General features: G+C 57.9%; 1 protein-coding gene across 2 annotated transcripts; it reads right to left on the reverse strand.

Annotated features, from left to right (window-relative positions):
* Positions 2,716-21,176, reverse strand: P2RX1 (purinergic receptor P2X 1). Of its 2 annotated transcripts, XM_021067690.1 has the most exons (12): positions 20,657-21,163; positions 10,996-11,143; positions 10,630-10,701; positions 10,116-10,185; positions 9,765-9,861; positions 9,372-9,452; positions 8,964-9,105; positions 5,676-5,803; positions 5,141-5,231; positions 4,415-4,480; positions 3,985-4,086; positions 2,716-3,875 (listed from the first exon to the last, which is right to left on the reverse strand). In XM_021067690.1, the coding sequence occupies exons 1-12, from the start codon at positions 20,791-20,793 to the stop codon at positions 3,810-3,812; spliced, it is 1,200 nt and encodes a 399-aa protein (XP_020923349.1). In that variant the 5' UTR covers positions 20,794-21,163; the 3' UTR covers positions 2,716-3,809. The 2 variants fall into 2 exon arrangements, with proteins under 2 accessions (XP_020923349.1, XP_020923350.1); XM_021067691.1 differs by lacking the exon at positions 9,372-9,452 and having other exon boundaries at positions 20,657-21,176.

The following is a 21,176-nucleotide window of genomic DNA, read 5'->3' on the forward strand; positions in this document are numbered from 1 at the left end:
CAAAAAGTCCTTCCTGATGTGGCTTTTTCCACTCACTGCTCTAGCAACCTCTGGATTTGACTCTTGTCTTCATGATTCAGGATAGTGGCTAGAGCTCCAGCCATCACATGTGCATCCCAAGCAGTGGGAATGGAGACAAGGATGAAGAAGAAGAGGGCAGGAGTCCCATGTGGCTCAGCGGTAACGAACCCAACTAGTAGCCTTGAGGATGAGGATTTGATCCCTGGCCTTGCTCAGTGGGTTAAGGATCTGACGTTGCCATGAGCTGTGGTGTAGGTTGGCAGCTGCAGCTCTGATTCGACACCTAGCCTGGGAACTTCCACATGCCATGGGTGTGGCCCTAAAAAGAAGAAGACGACGACGACAAAGAAGAAGTGGGCAAAAGATCTGTACAAGCTTCCTTTTGGGGAAAGTTCCCATGACTCTTCCACATCCATCTGATTGGCTGTAACTAAGTCACATGTCCAGACCCAGCTGCTCGTAGAGGCTGGGAATGCAGCTTCCATTCTAGGCAGCCGCATACCCTGCTGAGAACCAAGGTTTGTATCACTGTAGAGAGAATAGATATCTGGGGACAGCTAGTCAACTCCACCACTGGAAGAGGGGCTGGATGGAGGGGCAGAGTGCTACTGTGTGCCAAGCTGGGCGCTAGGCATTTCCCATATCTTATCTTACCCCACCCTGAGTAGAGGCTATTATTATCCCTGACTCAGAGGAGGCTTGGAGAGTCAAGCCACTTGCCCAAGGACACACAGTGGCAGAGCTGCAGTTGAAATCTATCTTTTTCCTAGACATGAGGCTGGCTGCAAAATCTGGAGAGGGTGGGTCCTAGGAGGTGCTGGAAGGAAATCTGTCAACAAAAGAAGGCTTGGCCAACCATGTCAGAGGCTGACAGGCCAAACAGGATACAGACTGAAGTGTCCGCTTGGATTTGGCAACAAGGAGCCTGCTGGTAACCCTGGCAAGGGCGTCCAGAAGTGGGGGTAGGGGCTGGAGGCCAAGTGTAGAGGGTGAGACTCAGAGGGAAGTGTAGACCCGTCCTGCTGGAATAGCGGCAGGGAAGAGGGGGCAGGCAGAGCTGCAGGGAAACGGGCTAGGCAGAGGCAGAGGAGGGGAGCAAATACGGGAGGGGCCACCTCTGCTGGGAGGTCTCTGGGCTGGTGGTGGTTCGGGTACCAAGGGGAAATCCTCTCTCTTTCAGAAGGGGAGGGAACAGGAGGTCTAAAAGCAGGTAGGTCTGGAGAAGGAAGGGAGGAAAGAAGAGAGAGTTCCTGTCTTACAAAATCTGAAGGATGGCTCTGGGCCGGGGATGAGGGCAGGAGGCCAAGGACCTGAGGGAGAAGGGAGGGGCTCGCCTCTGCTGCCCAATATGGTGGCCGTGAGCCACACATGGCGGTTGTGTTTGTTTGTTTCACCCACGGCATGTGGAAGTTCCTGGGCCAGGGATCGAACCCAAGCCACAGCAGTGACAATGCCAGATCCTTAACTGCCAGACCACTGGGGTACTCCCACATGTGGCAATTTAAAGTGAATAAAAATTCTGGTCCCTGGTTGCGTGAGCCCTGGCCTCACTCAGTGCATTAAGGATCTTCCTATGTCGTGAGCCGTGATACAGGTCCAAGACTCGGCCTGGATCCTGCATTGCTGTGGCTGTGATGTAGGCTGGTAGCTGTAGCTCCAATTTGACCCCTAGCCTGGGAACTTCCCTAAAGGAAAAAAAAAAAAAAAAAAAAAAGGAGTTCCCGTCGTGGCGCAGTGGTTAATGAATCCGACTAGAAACCATGAGGTTGCGGGTTCGGTCCCTGGCCTCGCTCAGTGGGTTAACGATCCAGTGTTGCCGTGAACTGTGGTGTAGGTTGCAGCCATGGCTTGGATCCCTCATTGCTCTGGCTGTGGCATAGGCTGGCAGCTACAGCTCCGATTAGACCCCCTAGCCTGGGAACCTCCATATGCTGCGGGAGCGGCCCAAGAAATAGCAAAAAAAAAAAAAAAAATTCTATCAGGAGTTCCCGCTGTGGCTCAGCAGTTTAAGAACCTGACTAGTATCCATGTGGATGCAGATTTGATCCCTGGACCCTCTCAGTGGGTTAAGAATCTGACGTTGCCATGAGCTGCGGTGTAGGTTGCAGATGTGGCGTTGATGTGGCTGTGGTGTAGGCCGGCAGCTGCAGCTCTGATTCGACCCCTAGCCTGGGAATTTCTATATGCCGCAAGTACGGCCCTAAAAGGGCAAAAAGAAAAAAAAGACTGTTCCATCACTGCTGTTGGATGACACTGGTCTAGACAGAGCATGATGGTGGAGCTGCCCAGAGACCCTGCCTGGCTGTACGTCCAGACCGGAGGTCATCCCCACAGCAGGTGGACCTTCCTCCCCCTCTAGGATTCCAACAGAAATCTTTGGGATCTCTCCCTCCTGGGAGAGCGCTCACCCCTGCTTTCGTGAGGGCTCTCCTGGGGTCTTTGCCGGTCCCAGCGCCAGGCCTTTCAAAGCTGTGGGAGGGGCGGGTGGAGGACTGGGAAGAGCGCCAAGGTTCGGGGCGCATGGTGGGGAGGGGCGAGCTGACCCTGGTATCGCCTCTGCAGAGCTCAGCTCACCCCCTCCCATGGAAAGATCCAGAAGGACCTCCAAGATGGCACAGCTCAGCTCTGCATCTCACAGCAGGGCACAGCATCTCAGAGAGGGCTGGGAAGAAGGGCAGAAGGCAGAGGTTTGAACTCATTCATCATTCCGTTTATTATACGCCACCCCTTGATTTATTTCCCAGACCTTGTGTTCTGACAGATCCAGGCAGGCTTCGCAAGAGCTGGGGCTGAGTCACAGGCAGGGGGCCCAGGATTCAGCTGAGGTGCCCACCCAGATCAGAGGTAGCTGAGTAAGAATCCATCACTAGACGGGGCTGTCCTGGCCTGACACACGCAGGGAGAAGCTCATCCCCGGGGAGGGGATGTGGCGTGGACCACGAGTCTGTGCCTGGAGGTGTAAGTGTGTTCAGATGGCTGCTGTTCAAATACACAGTGTGGATGGGGGGGGAGTGCATTCAGATGAGTGTGCATGAGACACCGTGAGGCTTGTGAGTGCACCACACATCTGCTCAAGGCCTGCACCTGCCAGGTGATGCAGGCCTCGGCTATATCGGACACCTAGTCAGGAGTGGTTCTAAAACGCAGGTCCTAAAAATGACCTGAAGAGCTGGCTATTTTTGCAGATTATGTGACCAGCCCTGGAGATTCTCATTCAGGAGGTCTGGGATGGCCCAGGTGCCACTGGCACTCTTGGTAAGCTCCCCCGGGAAATCTGGGGCCAGGAAGAAATGGGGTTCAAGGAGACCCGTCCAGCAGAACTTTCTGTGATGCTGGAAATGTTCTGTGTGGTTCATCGGGGCAACCACCAGCCACGTGTGTGCATTTAGGCTAGGCTGAAGGACGGATGTTTTAGTTTATTCAATTGCAATTAATTTAAATTTAAATAGTCACCCATGGCTAGTGGCTGCCACATAGCAGAACACAGTCTGAGACACGAGGCCGTGGGAGGCGTGGATGAGGGCCCGGAGGGAGAGGCACGAACCTCTAAGCCAGGAGCGGCTGAGGCCAGGGCTAGGCTCCCTTGGGGGTGCAGAGTTGGAGCCCAGAGCCCTGACTCATGCCGGCCTCTCACAGTGGCCACCTAAAGCTCCCGGCAAGCTGATGTTTGCCTGGCTGAAGGTTGAGGGGGGAGATCTCGCGGGGAGACCCCTCTGCCCTGGCCGGGACCCTGCCGGGGCCTCCGCCGGAAGCCTCGTGCTTCGTCCAGTCAGGGTCAGGGGCAGAGGTCAGGATGTCTTCATGTTCTCCTGCAGAACCAGGGTGGAGCTGGTGGCCGCGGGGTCATGCTCCCCCTGCGTGAGCATCGGGAGGGTGAAAGTCAGCCCCAAGAAGCAGCTGGCTCCCCAGCACGGACACGCGGGCCTCGGGCCGCTGAAGGGAGGACCCAGTGGGCTCTCTTACCGGCCCCGGCCCCATGTCCTCTGCGTACTTGAACTTCTTCTGCTTGTAGTAGTGCCGCCTGGGCAGGATGTGGAGCAGCAGCAGGTCACAGAGAACCGTGGCCTGAGGGCAGTGGGTGGTGGATAGAGCAAGGGAATTGGGGGGCAAGGACAGGACCCCCCCAGCACCCCTCTTCTGTCCCTGCTGACCGCAGGGGGGGCCCGGTTGAGTCCTGTCCAGACCCCAAGTCCTGGTGGGGGAGGAGCCCTGCAGGCTGCATCCCGCCTCTGTGCTGCCCCAGCTCTGGGCCTTGGCTTCCTTGGGTGGGAGCTGGGTCCGGGGTGGTGGGTGGGCTCAGCAAGAGGGGACAATTACAGCCTGGTTGAGCAGGGAGATGGTGGCTGAGGTGGAAGGGGAGGGGCCGACCCGGCACAGCGACCTCAGCACTTACCACCCCGAAGATGCCAATGCCAGAGCCGATGGTGGTCATTGTGGGGATGATGTCGAACTTCCCGGCCTGGCGGCAGGGCCCGGGGAGAGAAGGGGTAACGGTCAGAAGGCTCGGGCGGAGGAGGTCCCGTCGTGGCGCAGAGGTTAACAAATCCGACTAGGAACCATGAGGTTACGGGTTCGATCCCTAGCCTCGCTCAGCGGGTTAAGGATCCGGCGTTGCCCTGAGCTGTGGTGTAGGTTGCAGATGCAGCTCGGATCCCGCATTGCTGGGGCTGTGGTGTAGGCCGGTGGCTACAGCTCTGATTAGACCCCTAGCCCGGGAACCTCTATATGCTACAGGAACGGCCCCAGAAAAGGCCAAAAAAAAAAAAGGGTGGAGCAGAAAAGACCTTCCTCAGAAGCACTCAGGCCTGGGGCAAGGGAGCTTCCCGACCCTCCCCTGTTCACCAGCCCCTCTGCCTGCAGCCCACGGGTCTAGCTCTGCGCAGGGACCCCGTGCTGGTCAGCAGCTCTGAGTTTTGACTTTGGCTCTGTCCCCCTGGACACAGGGAGATAGTGGCGGAGGGGTGGTCTCAGGCTGGAAAGCCCCGCCCTCAGCAGCACCCAGGTCCCTCTGTTATCAGACACAGACGTGTGCAGAATGCGGACCAGCCGTAGGCCCCCCGACAGGCTCTCACGGGAACTCAGCCTGTGTGTCTGGCTGCCCTTTACAGCGGATGCTCACCTTGCCGGCCACCAGAATGTCAAAGCGAATCCCAAACACCTTGAAGAGGTGCCGGTGGTTGGTCCCGTTCTCCACGAAGTGCCTGGCAAACCTTGGGGACGGGGGAGGAGGTTGCAGCAGAAGGTGATGGAGAATCAGCCTGAGTCCAGAGTTCACGGAGCCTCGGGGATGCAGGAGTGCTTTGAGGTCCATGAGGCCGGCCCGGTGCCCCTCAACGTACACAGAGGGGGAATCACAAGCAGGACCCCAGGCCGCATTCCAGGAACCACGGCCCTGACTCCTGATGTCGGCATGTCCCCAGCCCGTCCTGGCCAGGGGGGCCTCGAGGGGACCGAGAGCCAGGGGCAGGGCTCAGGCGTCTACGCTCGTGTTCCCTGCTGGCTCCCTGCTTGGCCGATCCCAGCAGGATGGGAGTTTCCCAGGATCCTCTGCTCCCCACCCCCTGCCCCCACGTGCTTGGCCTCAATGGGTTCTGGGGGCAGAAAAGCTGGTGGGACCCCAAAGAAGGCTGCACTGGCAGGGGCGCAGCAGGCACCTGAAGTTGAAGCCTGGAGACAGTTTTTTCTCCTCGTACAGCCCGTGGAACTCGTAGACGGGTTTGCAGTGTCGCACGTGCCAGTCCAGGTCACAGTTCCAGTCGATGGTGATGCCCACCACACCACCCTGCCAGGGACACAGGCGTAAGATCAGGGGTCTAGGGAGTTCCCGTTGTAGCTCAGTGGTAACAAACCCGACTAGTATCCATGAGGACGAGGGTTCAATCCCCTGCCTCCCCCAGGGGTTAAGTCAGGATCCAGCGTTGCCGTGAGCTGTGGTGTAGGTCACAGATATGGCTCCGATCCCGCGTTGCTGTGGCTCTGGCGTAGGCTGGCAGCTGCAGCTCCGATTCGACCCCTAGCCTGGGAACCTCCATATGCTGTGGGTGCGGCCCTAAAAAGACAAAAAGACGGAAAAAAAAAAAATAAAGGGTATGGGATCAAGAACTCCTGCCTTATAGCCAGGCCAGCAGTCTCAAAGGGGGAAAATTTTTGAGAAAAGACACTGAGACGCTGCTTCAAGGTTGAAGTCCTGTTATCTCCTCCAGCCCCACTCAAATTTTCTGACCGTCTCTAGAAGACACCAGGGTCTTCCTACCTCAGGGCCTTTGCACGTGCAGTTCTTCCCACAAGGCTGGCTCTTTTTCATCCTTTGGTCACTTTCTCTGAGAGGCCTTCCCTGACCACCACCCCCAGTCTAAAATATGCCCCCCGTGATTCTCTCTGTGGTTTTCTTCTAGAACGTGCGTCACTTTGTAACTTCATGTTTTATTTATTTTTTTCTCCTTTTCAGCTGCACCCCAGCATGCAGAAGTTCCTGGACCAGGAATGGGACCCACACCAGAGCAGCCACCAAAGCCACAGCACTGACAAAGCTGGATCCTTAACCCACTGAGCCACAAAATAACTCTGCCACAGTTTTTTTTTGGGGGGGGGGTCTTTTTTTTTTTAAGGGCCACACCCACAGCATATGGAAGGTCTCAGGCTAGGGATCAAATTGGAGCTATAGCCACCGGCCTATGCCACAGCCACAGCAACAGGGGATCTGAGCCAAGTCTATGACCTACACCACACAGCTCACGGCAACACCGGATCCTTAACCCACCGAGCAAGGCCAGGGATCCAACCTTCGTCCTCATGGATCCTAGTCAGATTTGTTTCCACTGAACCACGGCGGGAACACCTGCCACACATTTATTTTTGTGTGATTATTGACCCGTCTCCTCCGAGACTGTAAACTCCACGAGGCTGGGGCTGTCTGTCTCATCTGTCACTGATCCTGAGTCACAGTCAATAACTGTGGAGTTAAAGGCTGAGTCTATAAAGACATGGGCTGGGAAGAGAGCATTTGAGAAACTGAAGATCCTCTGGGCGAGGCGGGGGCAAGAACAGGTGGGGGGGTTCTAGCAAGAGAACTGGGCGGGGATCAGAATAGGCGTGGAGCTGGGGGCGCAGCGAGGTGAGAAGCTAGACCCCTGGAGACGGAGGTGATGGGTGAGAAGCTCCTTGTGGGGGTGGCCTGGAGATTTTTAGGAAAGAGGAAAGCTAACTCACATTCCGCCTTCTGGTCCTGTGTGTCAACTCCCTCCAGGGGTTGACAAGCTGAGACCTGAGGGCCGGATCTGTGTACAGATTGTCTGGTGGCCTTTGGTGGCCTTTGCCCTACAGCAGCTGACCTGAGGAGCTGGAACAGAGACCAGGCGGCCTACGGCCCATACTTAGTTTCTGGCCCTTTAAAGAAAGTTTGCTGGAATTCCCACTGTGGCTCAGCGGGGTTAAGTACCCAACTAGTATCCATGAGGTTGCCGGTTTGATCCCAGAACTCACTCAGTGGGTTAAGGATCTGGCATTGCCATGAGCAGACACGTAGGTTGCAGACATGGCTGGGATCTGGCGTTGCCGTGAGCTGTGGCGTAGGCTGGCAGCTGTCGCTCTGATTTAACTCCTAGCCTGGGAACTTACATATGGCATGGGGACAGCCCTAAAAAGACAAAAAAAAAAAAAAAAAAAAAGAAAGAAAGAAAGAAAGGGAAAAAGAGAAAGTTTGCTGACCTCAGTTCTAGATCAAGGTATTGTGAGTGATGCTGTGGGGTGTGATGTCACAGCAAAGAGGCCGATTCCCATCCCTGATGGAAAGAGCGGGATGACAAAGATGACACGGGAACTGTACGTAGGGTGCCATGGGCAAGGCCGTACTGAAGTGAATTCTGATCCTCAGGGCAACTCGGCCAGACGTGACTGCTACTGCCCCTCCTTTTTTTGCTTTTTTTTTTAAGGCTGCACTTGTGCTACATGGAAGTTCCCGGGGTAGGTGCTGAATTGGAGTTGCACCTGCTGCCTCCGCCACAGCCACAGCCATCAGGATCCAAGCTGCATCTGTGACCCACATCACAGCTCGTAGCAATGCTGGTCCTTAACCCGCCCAGTGAGGCCAGGGATCAAACCCACGCCCTCACAGACACTGCGAGGGTTCTTAATCCACTGAGCCACAATGGGAACTCCATCACTGCCCCTCCTTTACAGGAGCTAGAGCTCAGACACACTGGGGGTCAGAGACTTGTCTGAGGTCACGTGGCTCATTAGGGGCAGATCCAGGACCTGAACCCGGTCAGACAGGTCTCTGCTCCTTATAAGGTACCACGTCTCCCAGAACCCCACGTGACCGTGCATCTCAGCCTCAGGTTCCCGGAAACCCTGGGCAGGGCAGAGGATTTCTCAGGCCCGTGGGTCATGGGACTTAAGTTGCTGTTTTTCTGTTTGTCTGTTTTTTAGGGCCGCACCCCGGTATATGGAGGTTCCCAGTCTAGGGGTCTAATTGGAGCTGCAGCTGCCAGTCTATACCACAGCCATAGCAACGCCAGATCCAAGCCGTGTCTTCGACCTACACCACAGCTCACGGCAGCACTGGATCCTTAACTCGCTGAGCAAGGCCAGGGTTGGAACCCACAACCTCATGGCTCTTAGTTGGATTCGTTTCTGCTGCACCGCGACGGGCACTCGTTAAGCAGCTTTTATCTAATATTTAAAAAACAGTGGGCCCTCAGAGGGCATCCAGGTGACATCTGCCCATGGCCATTCATTCTGGGCACCTCCTCTGGGCCGGGTCCATGCCAGGCCTGGCTGAGGACACAGCACTGAGATTCAGAGACCCCCAATGTCAGGGGACAGATCCGTATATATGCTCAGCCCACACCGGGGACTTGCGGGGAGGTCTAACTGGACCCCAAAAGCCTTTTTTGGCCTGATGATCTGGGTGCCCAGCCCTCCCCACTCGCCTGGCACCATACCTTCTCTGCCAAGGTGCTGAAATTCTGGCCTGACTCTTGTACCACGTAGCCGAGGTTGAAGACGGGACACAGCGGGTGCAAGGTCTTGTGATAGAGGCAGGTCTTCATGTAGGCGGCATCCACCTCCTCCACCAGGTTGCGCCTGTGGGGACAGAGGGCATTGGAGGGGGCGGTATGCCAGCGGAGAGCACCCGCCATGCCCCGAAGCTCCGGGGACCCCTCACAGGCCCCAGAAAGACCCCGTCTTAGCCCTTGGAGACGGAAGGCAGCCCACCCCAGGGGCCCAGCCCGAGCCTCTGCCTCCAGAAGGAAGTCAGCACGAGTGCAGGGTGACAGAAGTGACAGGTTGAGACCAGCTGGAGCAGCCTCCGGGAGCCGCCTGCCCGGCTGCCCGCTTTTCCCACGAACCTGGTGACCTTGAAGCGGGGAAAGCTGATGCTGTTCTTGATGAAGAGAGTGAAGTTCTCGGCCTCCCGGAGAAGGGCGGGGCTGGAGGAGGCAGAACTCACTCACCGCCCCTCCCCAGGAGTCCCTCGGGCGCCCGCCAGAGCTCGGCTCGGGGTGCAGGGGTGTGCGAGCCTGCGGGGACTTCCTGTGGCCCGGGGTCCTTGGAGGGGTGGGCATGCTGGGATGTGGACTCTCAGGCCCCTTAACCAGGGGCTGGGGGAGGGGGGGACCTCTGGCCTGGGCTGCACACATGGGGTGAGGGTGGGGTTGGAAGAAGGGGGTCTTGCCGAGCACAGACCCAGATGCTTCTCTGTCGGGACTGGGAACCAGCTCCCTGGAAGGACAGGGCATTACCGTGGGATGTTGTCGTCCACCTCCACGGGGCACCAGCCAAAGATCTCACACGTCTGCACGGTGTCATTGAAGGCCACACACCTGCCCGTGCGGATACCTGGAGCGAGGGGGAACCCCTGGTTGCCCACCCTAAGCTGGGGGTGCAGAGGAAGCTCTCCCCGGCCCCCCTCCAAGGAGCCCCCAGTGATGGGGCGCCCAAGAGCAGAAGCCTGAGGACAGAAATGTGGCTGGGTCTGGGACAGGGGAGGCCAAGGTCAGGGTGGTGAGAGGGGAGAGAGCAGGAAGGACTTCCTGGTGGAGGAAGCCTGGAGGTGATGGTCTGTGGAGGAGGAAGGAGGAGGGGGACCTTACCTTGGGCCTTCCTTTCTGCCTTTCCCGGGGTGCAGCCACTATCACCTGTGCATGTGCCCCCTTCCGGGTTCTGGGGGAGGGGAGAGCTGCTGGCCCCAGGTCCCTCAGGCAGGGTCCTGAGAAGATCCCTTCCCGCCCCCAGGGCCCTAGGGAGGGCGTGGGGCCGAGTGTCAGACCCCTTTGGGGTGACCCTTGCTCACAGCCTCCTGCCCCAGTCCCCTCCCAGGACCCCTCCAGGCTCCTGCCCGGCTGCCCTGGTGTTGATGTCAGCCGGCAGGGGTTGGGGAGGTTGGGTGGGCAGTGAGGCTCGGCATCCTGCTTGGCACACAGTTGGGAGGGAAGCCTCAGCCCCGCCCATGGTGGGCTGTTACTCTGTGTAAATCTGTGCCTGAAATTCCACCACCGTGGTCCCCGCAGGAAGCCTGTCTGGCTTTCCCTCCGATGCCCAAGGGGGCTTCCTCTTCCTTGTATTTTTCCCTGCGGGTCCAAGAGGGGAAGATGGGAAAGTCCTCACCTCTGCACAGTGGCCTTGAGCCTGCCGGGGGGTGGCGATAAAATTGGTCATAACCACAAAGGAGCTGTCCCCCTGGAAGTGAGAGGTAGGGGAGGGGAGGGCAGGGCTCTGAGCTGGGGAAAGAGCCCCCAGAAGGCGAGCACTGCCCCAGCATGCCCCTGAACCCACACCCAGCAGCCTCCAAACCCCAAACGCCAGAGTGGGGTGATATTATCAGGCTGCTTCTGCCCTTCATGCACAGGTAGGGAAGCCGAGGTCCAGAGAGAGACGGGAGCTCAGCCGGTGCACAGGGGGGTGGGAGGAGCCTAAACCAGCTCTGAGCCCGCAGGCCCTGTGGGTGGAAGGCACACCCCCGAGTCAGCTCACTTGGGCCGGGAAGACGTAGTCGGCCACATCCCAGACCTGGGGGCCCAGGCTTGGAAGCTTCGTCACAGCCAGACCCTTGAGTTTCACGGACACGCTGCTGATGAGGCCGCTAGAGGTCTGGTAGCCCTTCTCGTAGACGAACACCCACCTGCAGGGGGGTTGGGGGGGGAGAGGGGCCAGAGCTGGGCGTGGCCATTCAAGGATGGCACGAGGCTATGTGGGGCACTGCCCTTTCTGGCCCCAGCTGGACCTGTCAAGTCCCCACCCTTCCCCTCCCCAGATGCTCCTGGGAGCCGCTCTCTGCTCCTAAAGCTCTATCTTGGGCTGGAGGCAGGAAGGCTTCACCTGCTCCCCCTGCTGGCCTGTGCCTGCAATTCCACCATTCTTTTCACAAGGAAAATATTAATTCCCAGGGAGCAGAGCCACCCGGAGTCTCTTTCATTGTCTTTTCCAAGAGCAGGGGTTGGGGGAGGCCAAGCTTCTTGGACCCCAACCTTCCTTTGGCTCTCCCTCCCTTCCCGAGGTCCTCCTGCTGAGAAACGGCAGAGCGCGATGGCGGAGACCCGGCCTTCTGAGCAGAGGAACCTGGGCTTGAACCTCCCAGGGTGTGTGATTCGGGGTGAGCCATTCGATTCCTCTCTGTTTCAATTTCCTCGTGAAATGTCAACAATAATAGTACCAGCAGGGCTCGTGTTGTGCGTTAAGGCCTGTGGAAGCACTTAGAGTGGATACTGGCACGGGGCGAGCACTGCACAGGCCACAGGTGTTTGCGATCGAGTCATGAGCTGGTACCATCTCAGCTCTGCTGGGATCCCCTGGGGACGAAGACTAACTGGAAGGGAAACCGGAGGCTAAGTGGCTGCATCTGGCCCCAGTTGAGGCCCTTATGGGAATGGCTCTGGCTGGAGGCTTCCCAGCTTTCTTGGGAAATTCTGGCCTTCCCCTCCCAGCCCAGGAAGCCCTGTTCCTCTGGGCTCTCCATCACTCTGGGAGGTTTAGTGGGGCCAACCTCTTTCCTAGCCCCAGGGTGGGGGACACGTGACCAAGGCCTGCCGGTCAATGTTCCATCGCCCTCGCAACAGTGATAGGTCTGAGGGTGGGCGCACAGCCCCGGGGAGGTTCCTCTGTGTGCCAGTGTTTGTCTGGGAATCACCAGGAAAGAGACATCCTTGCTGCCAGGTGGTTAAGCAAGGGGGCTGCAAAAGACCAAAACTATGGGTAGTCCTCACGGAGAGAGCAAGTCTGAGAGCAGAGCCAGCTTAGAGGAAAACCAGGGGCAGGAGATGGAGAGGGCGGAGCCCCGACAATGCTGTGTGGGCGCCTGGATCCTGCCGTACCGGCACCATGCTGAGACAGCTCCTTCTGGACTGTACATGAGCTAATAGAGTCTCTTCCGTTATTTAAGCTAGTTTGGGTTTGGTTTCTGGGGCTTGCAAGGGAGAGTTCGGGATAGCACTTTTTTCGAGGGTGTGGTCTTCTCCCTTTGGGAGAGAATCTTGGCGATTCAGTGTGTGTGTGTATGTGTGTGTGTGTGTGTGTGTCTGTCTGTTCCTGGTGCCCATCAGAGCGTGTGGCTGTGTATCTCCAGGGCACACCTGTGAGCACGCCCGAGGCCGGGGCTGACTGTGGGGAGGGTATTTATGTCCCTGTGACCCTTCGCCCTACCCATCTGTCCAAGCCGACTCCTAGCCCCTCTTCTGGCCCCCGGAACTCAGGCCCGGTAGCTGAATTCTCTAGGCCTCTTAGTCCCAGAGTCACTGCTCGCTCCCTGGGCCTGGCTCCCTGCTCCAGGCCCCAGGAAGGCAGCCCGCCCATGTCCTCCTCTTCCCTCCTTCTCCAAGCCCCCTCCTCTCCTGGCCAGCAAGCCTGGTGGGAGCCCAGATGGCACCCCCGCCCCTCGGCCCCTGCCCCCTAACTCCAAAGCTTAACATGGTCACCGCTGCCCCCTGCAGGTCTCAGATGGCAACAGGTGAGGCGGGACAATCCTCAGTGTCCTGAGCCGGCCTCCCTGCCTCCGCCTCCTCAGGGAGGGAGGGGCATCACCCAGAGCCCTGTTCTCCTTAGTTTCTTCCTCCAGGAAGGCCTCCGGCTCCAAGCCCAAGCTGGAAGTTGCTCTTGGCATGCTCTTGGGGGGGGCAATGGGGAGCTGCTCCATATTCCGCAGCCTCGGAGGAGAGGTCACCGGCCGCCCTCTTGGCGGCCCCATCCCCGACATCCTAGTGCGTTTCTCTCTTTGCCCAAAACCAATCCCTCACAGTATAGATGGGAAAACTGAGGCCTGGGGGAGGTCCCTCCGGAGGCAGAGGCAGACCCCAGGCTCGAGGCCCTCGGCCCAGGCCTCTGCCCCGCTCACTGAGCAGCCTGGCATCAGTGGGTCTGCCGGGAGCCACACAGAGGCTGCAGGCTGGGGTGCTGCAGTCATTCCAGGCGGTGTCTGCCCTCGGGGGCCGTCGGTCCTGGGGCCCAAAGCTATCATCAATGACCCCGTCCTGATAATAACAGAATGGCCGTGGCGCCAGGCCCACCCCTCCAAGGCCACGCTCACCTTGACCTGGTCTTGTGGTCACCGCCCAGGGAAGGCCACCAAGGAGGCCTGAAGCCAATGACACTGGGATCTTCAGAAGCCCCCCCCCACTTCCAGAATTTCTCCTTTCCATTCTTTCCTCCTCATCCTCAGCAACAACCTGTCTTGTTTCTTTTCTCCAACAGCCCCCTGTAGACGAGGCCACGTGGTGGAATAGCCAAGAGCGTGGCCTCTGGAGTCACAGACGGCAGGTTCACACACCAGCGCCGCCACTCGCCTGCTGTGTGACTTCTGGCTAAAAACTAAACCTCTCTGAGCCCGGAATGTCTCAGTAAAAAGGAGATGAAGGAACCTACCTCAAAGATGCTGCTTATTCGACAAATATAGGCAAGACTCTACCATTCACTGAGCTGCAGGCTGGGCCCCAGGAAGAGGCTAGGTGATTGGGGGACCTTCCGATAAAGTCTTTCTCTCTCTCTCTCTTTTTAATGCTTTTTAGGGTCGTATCTGTGGCATGTGGAATTTCCCAGGCTAGGGTTCGAATCAGAGCTGCAGCTGCTGGCTTATACCACAGACACAGCAACACCAGATCTGAGCCGTGTCTGCAACCTACACCACAGCTCACGGCAACGCCGGATCCTTAACCCGCTGAGCGAGGCCAGGGATGGACCCCGCATCCTCATAGAGACCGATTGATTTGTTACCGCTGAGCCACAGTGGGAACCCCCCCGTGAGTTCTCTTTAAGGAAGGGAGCACACTGTTTGGCATGCAGCAGGCACGTACTAAATAACCCTGTTTATTTACAGCCTCCGGGGCGCCTTCACTGATTCCTCCTTAAATGTCGATCTGCCCCCATCCGCTTGGTTTCCATTTTCAGCGCAGGCCGAAACCCCAGTGAGCTGTCGCAGGCACACTCTGTCCCCGGTTTTCTATCTGCACATCTGTATGCGCCTCCGAATTTCAATTTCCTACTCTCGTTTGGTCATTCAGCAAATATTTACTTATCAGACCTCGATGATGTGCCAAGGACTGTTCTAGGCATGAAAAGTACCGAAAAGAACAAAGCAACCCAAAATTCTGCACTCAGAGAAGGTACCTAAGCGTTGACATCTCCAACTGTGTGGTGACACATGTTCCCCCCGCCCCGGGCTGAGCCCCTTCCCTGCCCGGACATCTCGCAGGTACCGCCAGCTCAACTTGACCCTTTGGAAAACCGTCTGGAAGTTTCTCAAAAAGTTAAACATGGAATTACCCTTTGATTCAACAATTGCCTTCCTAGGAACTGAATACTCAAAAGAACTGAAAACACGTCTGCACAGAAACGTATACACAAATGTTCACATCCGTCACAAGCAAAAAGTGGAAACCCCGCACACGGCCGGCTAAGCGTGGAATTTCCACACGAGGGAATATTATTCAGCCGTAAAAGGACCGAGGTACGGATACACGTTCCAACCAACATGGACGAACCTTGGCAACGGGAGGCTAAGGGAGAGACGCCGGACACCAAAGCCCACATGGTGTGTGATTTTATGTGGATGAAACGTCCAGAATAGGCAAAGCAGGATGGAGGGAGGTGCAATGGGGAGTGGCTGCTAAAGGGGTCTGAGGTTCTTTTGGGGGGGCGTGCAAATGTTCTGAATGAGAGAGGGTGACTGTTGCACAATTTCGTGATTATACTGGAAACCACCACCGTGTATATTTTAAAAGGATGAATGTTATGACATGTGAATTCCATCTCAAAACAAAAATTCAGTGGGACCGAACTGAATGCCTCCGCTCCCGCCAAGAACTTGCACCTCTGGTGCCCTCACCCTGAAGGATGGCGCCACGCCCGCCCCATCCCCCAGGCGCACAGCCTGGAAGTGACCCTCGCGCCCTCTGGCTCCATCATGCCCACATGACTCGCATCCCTGCTTCCTTCCTGTCCCCCCTTGGCTTCCATCCAAGAACCCAGAGGACTTCCTGGGGGGGTGGGGCTGGGGCATAAGAGGAGCTGGGGCAGATGCTGCGGCAGCTTTAGCATGGGGTTGGGAGGACAGGTTGTGTGGCTAGTGACACAGGGTGTAGCCTTGGCCACAGGCAGGAGTTGCCCAGATCAGACACATGCTATCAGGCAGAGCACCCTTGAGGGAGGGGCAAGGCCAGACTCCAGGCATTGGAGGGACTGAGTTCAGAGCTGGGGTCCACACTGGGGGCTTAGACGTTTGTTAATCAGCGTGCAGTCTGCAGACAAGTCGGGCTGATGATTTGTGTCTTTAAATGTTTCGAATGAGTTGCCAACCTCTAAAAACCAAGAGATGTTCCTTTCACTCATAAATTCCAATTTCCCACTGCTCTGGGAAATTTTTTTTTTTTTTTTTTAAGGGCTGCCCCTGCAGCACAAGGAGGTTCCCAAGCCAGGCGTTGAATCAGAGCTGCCGCTGCTACCCTACACCACAGCCACAGCCACATCGAATCTGAGCCGCATCTGCGACCTATGCCATAGCTTGTGGCAATGCCGGATCCTTAACCCACTGAGCAAGGCCAGGGATTGAACCTGCGTCCTCGTGGACACTATGTCAGTTTCTTAACCCGCTGAGCTATGACAGGAATTCCCCCCACTGCTCTTGAGAAATCAGGAACTCTGGCCCCTTTGGGTACATGTCCTGCCGCAGCAACGGCGAGCAGAAGCTGAGCGGGGCCCACCGGACGCTGACCTGACCCCCATGCTCACTGCTTCTGCCTTCGCCTCACCCTCTCCTCTCATCACTGCTGCCTCCTCAGAGCTATCCCGCCTCTGGCCTCCACCCTTACCCCAGCACCTGTCTTCTCTGGGCCCTCCCCTGTTGGACACCCTTCTATGGCTCCCCACCCCCGGCAAGAGGAAGCCCATGCTCCTAAGCCCAGCACTGAGCGGCCTGGGCCGGTGGCCCTCCTCTCCATTGGCTCCGTTCATGCTCCCCCCGCCCAGCCCAAGTGACTCTTGCTGTCCCTTACCTGCCCCAGGACCTTCGATCACACTCTGCTTTCCAGCAGGAGAGCCTGGACTGAAGTGGGCACACAGCCAGGCTCCACCAATCAGGGCATTCCCTTCCCTTGGCCACAACAATTGGTTCTGGCACAGGCACATGACTCAACTGCAGCCAGTAAGAGTTGGATCTGGGTATTTTGCTGGAATGAGGATCCAGCCAGGCCTGAAGCCCACATTGATTTTTCAGTTACACAAACCAATCAGTGCCTGCACTCTTCCAATTATTTTTTATTTTTTTGCACCCATGGCATATGGAGGTTCCCAGGCTAGGGGTCGAATCAGGGCTGTAGCTGCCAGCCTATGCCACAGCCACAGCAGTGCAGGATCCGAGCTGTGTCTGCAACCTACACCACAGGTTATGGCAATGCCAGATCCTTAACCCACTGAGCAAGGCCAGGGATTGAACCTGCATCCTCATGGATGCTAGTCAGATGAGTTAACCGCTGAGCCACGGTGGGAACTCCCCCACTCTTCCATTTTAATCCGTTTGTATTGGGTTTCTGTCACTAGCAACCAAGACCTTCCAGCTAATTCATCTTCCGCTCTGCCTTCTCGCTCATACCCCTCCCCCGTACCCCACCTCTGCCGCATGGAACCCAACCCAGTACTAGGCAGAGAGAAGATGCTGTGGATGCGTTTCTCCCAGCAGTAATTTGTGTCTCCTTATCCTGGTGTGCTGCAGGATCAGAAGCCTGTGATTTCAAGAGCTCTGTGGGGGCAGTCTGAGAGAGAGCCAATAGCAGCCCTGCCTGGACTTCAGCCTTCAGGCCTTTGCTCAAGGCTGGTTCCACTACTGTGTCACCTCCGCCAGGAAGCCTTCCCAGGCTTTCCTCCCCAAGCAGCATTCACAGATCCCCTTGGGATCCTCCCAGGCACCGCAGCCAGACCTCTCTCTTCCCCCAGGCAGAGTCCCCCAGGCAGGGACATGTCCCAGCACACCGCTTGTATGGACCTGCTAGGTCATGATGACAGCCTACTGCCTGCACACCTCCAGGAAAGAGAGCTCATCCCTTCCCAGAAGACATCACTTCTAACTACAAATTACCATGTTAATTCAAGCCAAAGAGAGTGATGTCTTAGCTCAGCCCACTGGGGCCTCAGGGCCACCTGCTCCCTGCACTTGCCCTGGACTCCCCAGAAAAGCGTGACCAATAGCGAGCACAGCCTGCCTCCCTTCTCGCAGTCTGTTCGAGTTCTTAGCATCTCAGCCTCTCTGCCGTCTGTCTCAGTAACTCCTCCATCTCTATGCCTCAGCGCCTCTCTTCATCTGAGTTCTGTGCTCAGTGTCTATTCCTTCATCCAGTTCTGTCTCTGTCTGCCCATCCCCCACCTGGACTGTCCCCTGTCTCTGGGTTGGGGTGTCTGGCTCCTCTATGCTCCCCTCTGTCCCCTGCAGGGCCCACACCACAGAGTCAGACAGCGGGGGTGGGGGGTAATTAATGAAAGGCCCTCCCTCCCTAGGAAAGAGCACATTTCTGAGCCTGTAAGCAACGTCTTTAGAGGGTCCCCCCACCCCTGCTCCATGGAACAACTGGGAAACCAAGGCCTGAGATTGCAAGTCCAAGTTCAGGCTGGGTTTGGTCTGCAGCTGTGGACGCCTAGCTGAGCGGTCAGTGCAGCAGTGGGCAGTGGCCAGACGAGGGCGCCAGAGACAGCAGGAGTCAGCCCCAGCGGGAGCCTGAGCTTGGGGTGGGGGGCGTTGGGATCCTTAACACACTGAGCAAGGCCAGGGATCGAACCTGCATCCTCGTGGCTATTAGTCGGCTTCTTAACCCGCTGAGCCACAACAGGAGCTCCAGTGCCGTCATCAGAAAGTTCTCAGAGCCCTTCTGATGTGGGATTTGGGGCTATTTGGAGGAACTCTGCCTTCCTCCCTCTGCTCTGTGACTTGGGCAGGTCGCTGCACCTCACTGAGGGTTTTCCTTTCCGAAATATCAAGGCTGATGTTGGTCTCACACAGCTGGATTCAAATCCTGGTTCAGCCTCTTTCCAGCTGTGAGATCCAGGCTAAGGCACTCGGTGTCTCTGGGTCTCACTGACACATCTGTTTGAAAACCGAGTGCACTGTCTTGGGAGGGAGGAAGGGAAGGAGGGAGGTAGTGAGGTCCCCGTCACTGGAGGTATGTGTTCAGGACCGGATGGCAGCCCGGGGCATATGCTGCAGCTGGGGGTGAGGTGGGAGGACTGTCCCTTTCCCTCTGACAGTCTGAGCAACACACAAAAGGGCCTGGCACTGCTCCCAGCGCTGACCTGAAAGTGGGTCATAGGGAACCTTAGGGGCTGCAGTGAGGACAACATCCCCCAGCCTCTTGTGGGAGAGATGGGCTAGGTCTGGGCTGGGAGCCTCTCTTCCCTGCCGCGTCAGGGGTGTGGCGAATGGCGGACACGCATTGGTGCCACAATTAGCTTTTTTTGGTTTTTGTTTTTCTTTTCAGGGCGGCACCCAGAGCATATGGAAGTTCCCAGGCGAGGGGTCCAATGGGAGCTACAGCCGCCGGCCTACGCGGGAGCCAAGCCGCGCCTGCGACCTGCATCACAGCTCACGGCAATGCCGGATCCTTAACCCACTGAGCAAGGCCAGGGATCGAACCTGCATCCTCATGGCTACTAGTCGGGTTCTTTTTTTTTTTTTTTTTTTTTTTTGTCTTTTTGTTGTTGTTGTTGCTATTTCTTGGGCCGCTCCCGCGGCATATGGAGGTTCCCAGGCTAGGGGTTGAATCGGAGCTGTAGCCACCGGCCTACGCCAGAGCCACAGCAACGCGGGATCCGAGCCGCATCTGCAACCTACACCACAGCTCACGGCAACGCCGGATCGTTAACCCACTGAGCAAGGGCAGGGACCGAACCCGCAACCTCATGGTTCCTAGTCGGATTCGTTAACCACTGCGCCACGACGGGAACTCCTACTAGTCGGGTTCTTAACCCGCTGAGCCACAATGGGAGCTCCAGTGCTGTCATCAGAAAATTCTAAGAACCCTTGAGATGTAGGAAAGGAGAAGGCAGAGGCCCCTGTTCTAACTGGGCCTCAGTTCCCCTCACAGGCTCAGTGACATTGCCGATGTCAGGCTGGTTTGTGAATAGGAAGAACACAGGGGCTGAAAGGTGAGCCGGGGTCTGGCCCTGGCTCTACCTGACCAGCTCGGAGGCCTCGGGGGCCAACTAAGGCAGAGGAAGGCTGTTTTGGAACCTAGAGGCCTTGGGGACCTACGTGGTCACAGTCCGGCCTCCTGGTCAGCCCGCCCTGGTTTGGCCTCACAGCAAAAATGGGGACATGAAGACCAGAGGGCCAGGGCTGCTGGATGCCCCAGACCCCCCAGTAGGGGCCGAACCCCCTTCCGTGGCTCCTGGGCCTCTAGGAGCCTCAGCCCCAGGGCACACCCAGCCGCCACACCCGATGGGCAGCCGGCCCCCATACAGAGCTCTGGGCACGACACGCACACAGCTACACATCACACACATGTGTGCTCACACAAGCACCTGCTGAGCTGGCCAGCCCGCTGGGGAGTCCCACATACTCCTATTCCTGCACCCCGGGATGGGGGACAGGCCCCTCGATGTCCAGAAAGGAGCTGTCTTCCCTGGGACCAGAACCAGCCTGCAAACCCTGCCTGGAAGCCACCATTAGGGCAGCAGCTGGGCCAAATTTGAAAGTTTCTCTGCTCAGGGTCTCGAGCAGCCCGGGCTGCCTCTGACTCAGGCAGGGCCGGTGGGAGCAGGGTCTCTCCAGCTCTGGCCTGAAAACCGGGGGGCAGCCTCCCCCTCTTAGTGGCGGGGAGGCGGGGGAAGTCAGAGGCAGAAGGGCGGGGGCCTGGCTTCCAAGTGTCCTGCCACCTGCGGGAACCGTTGTGAGCAGCCGGCCAGCTCCTTGGAACCCAGAGGCTTTGCCTCTTGTTCACCGTGCGCCCCAGGGCGGGGGCTGGCCCTCGACGCCGGCCCCCAGTGGGCAGTGGGTCAGTGGGCTCCCCTTCCTTCTGAGGGACACCAGAGTGGTTTGTCAGGCGGCTGACCGCCGATGGGGAGAAAGCAGGGCTCCTTGGGGTCATGGGAGGCGCCCCAGAGCCTGGAGCACAGGCCAGGGGCGGGGGTGGGGGATGCTGGGCAGAGGGAAGGGGTCCAGACTCACCCAACCACGTAGACCAGAACCACGAGCTGGATCAGGCGGAAGACGACGCCCACCTTCTTGTTGCGCACGAGCACCATCCGGGGGGTGTCGTACTCGAAGAAGAAGGCGGCCAGCTCGTCCTGGAGCCGCCGTGCCATGGTGGCCGCCAGGCTGCAGGCTGGTGACCGAGCCCCCGGCACGGCCTCGGCTCCCGGGGTGGGGTGGGGAGGGCGGGGGGCTGGGGCACAACACCTGCGTCTACAGCGCAACGTCTAGGGGTTTCCCAGCCCCTTAAGAAGGGCAGGGCCGGGCAGGTGGGGCCAGAGGTCAGGAGTCAGAGGTCAATTGGCTTGTGTTGGGCGGGAGAGCCCCCGGGTGGTCGGAGCAGCTCTGGGCCCCCGGCAGGCAATAGACTGTGGGCCAGCCTGCGCCTGTGGACAAATAAATTCCCAAAGATAGATGGGGGCGGGACCGGGGGGGCCACCCAGGCCCGGCCCCACTGCCCCTCCTGGCTCCGCCTGGGCCCTGCTGGGCCTCCGGA

This window comes from Sus scrofa, chromosome 12 (genome assembly GCF_000003025.6).
Source record: "Sus scrofa isolate TJ Tabasco breed Duroc chromosome 12, Sscrofa11.1, whole genome shotgun sequence".
Classification (NCBI taxonomy): domain Eukaryota; kingdom Metazoa; phylum Chordata; class Mammalia; order Artiodactyla; family Suidae; genus Sus; species Sus scrofa.

Excerpts from the sequence above, each read along its gene's own strand:
- P2RX1 (XM_021067690.1), bottom strand. The coding sequence starts at position 20,793 with ATGGCACGGCGGCTCCAGGACGAGCTGGCCGCCTTCTTCTTCGAGTAC. Across the intron at positions 5,804-8,963 it reads TCAGCACCTTGGCAGAGAAG|GGTGGTGTGGTGGGCATCAC; the intron begins GTATGGTGCCAG and ends TGTCCCTGGCAG. Across the intron at positions 3,876-3,984 it reads AGGACATGGGGCCGGGGCCG|GGGGAGCATGACCCCGCGGC; the intron begins GTAAGAGAGCCC and ends ATGCTCACGCAG.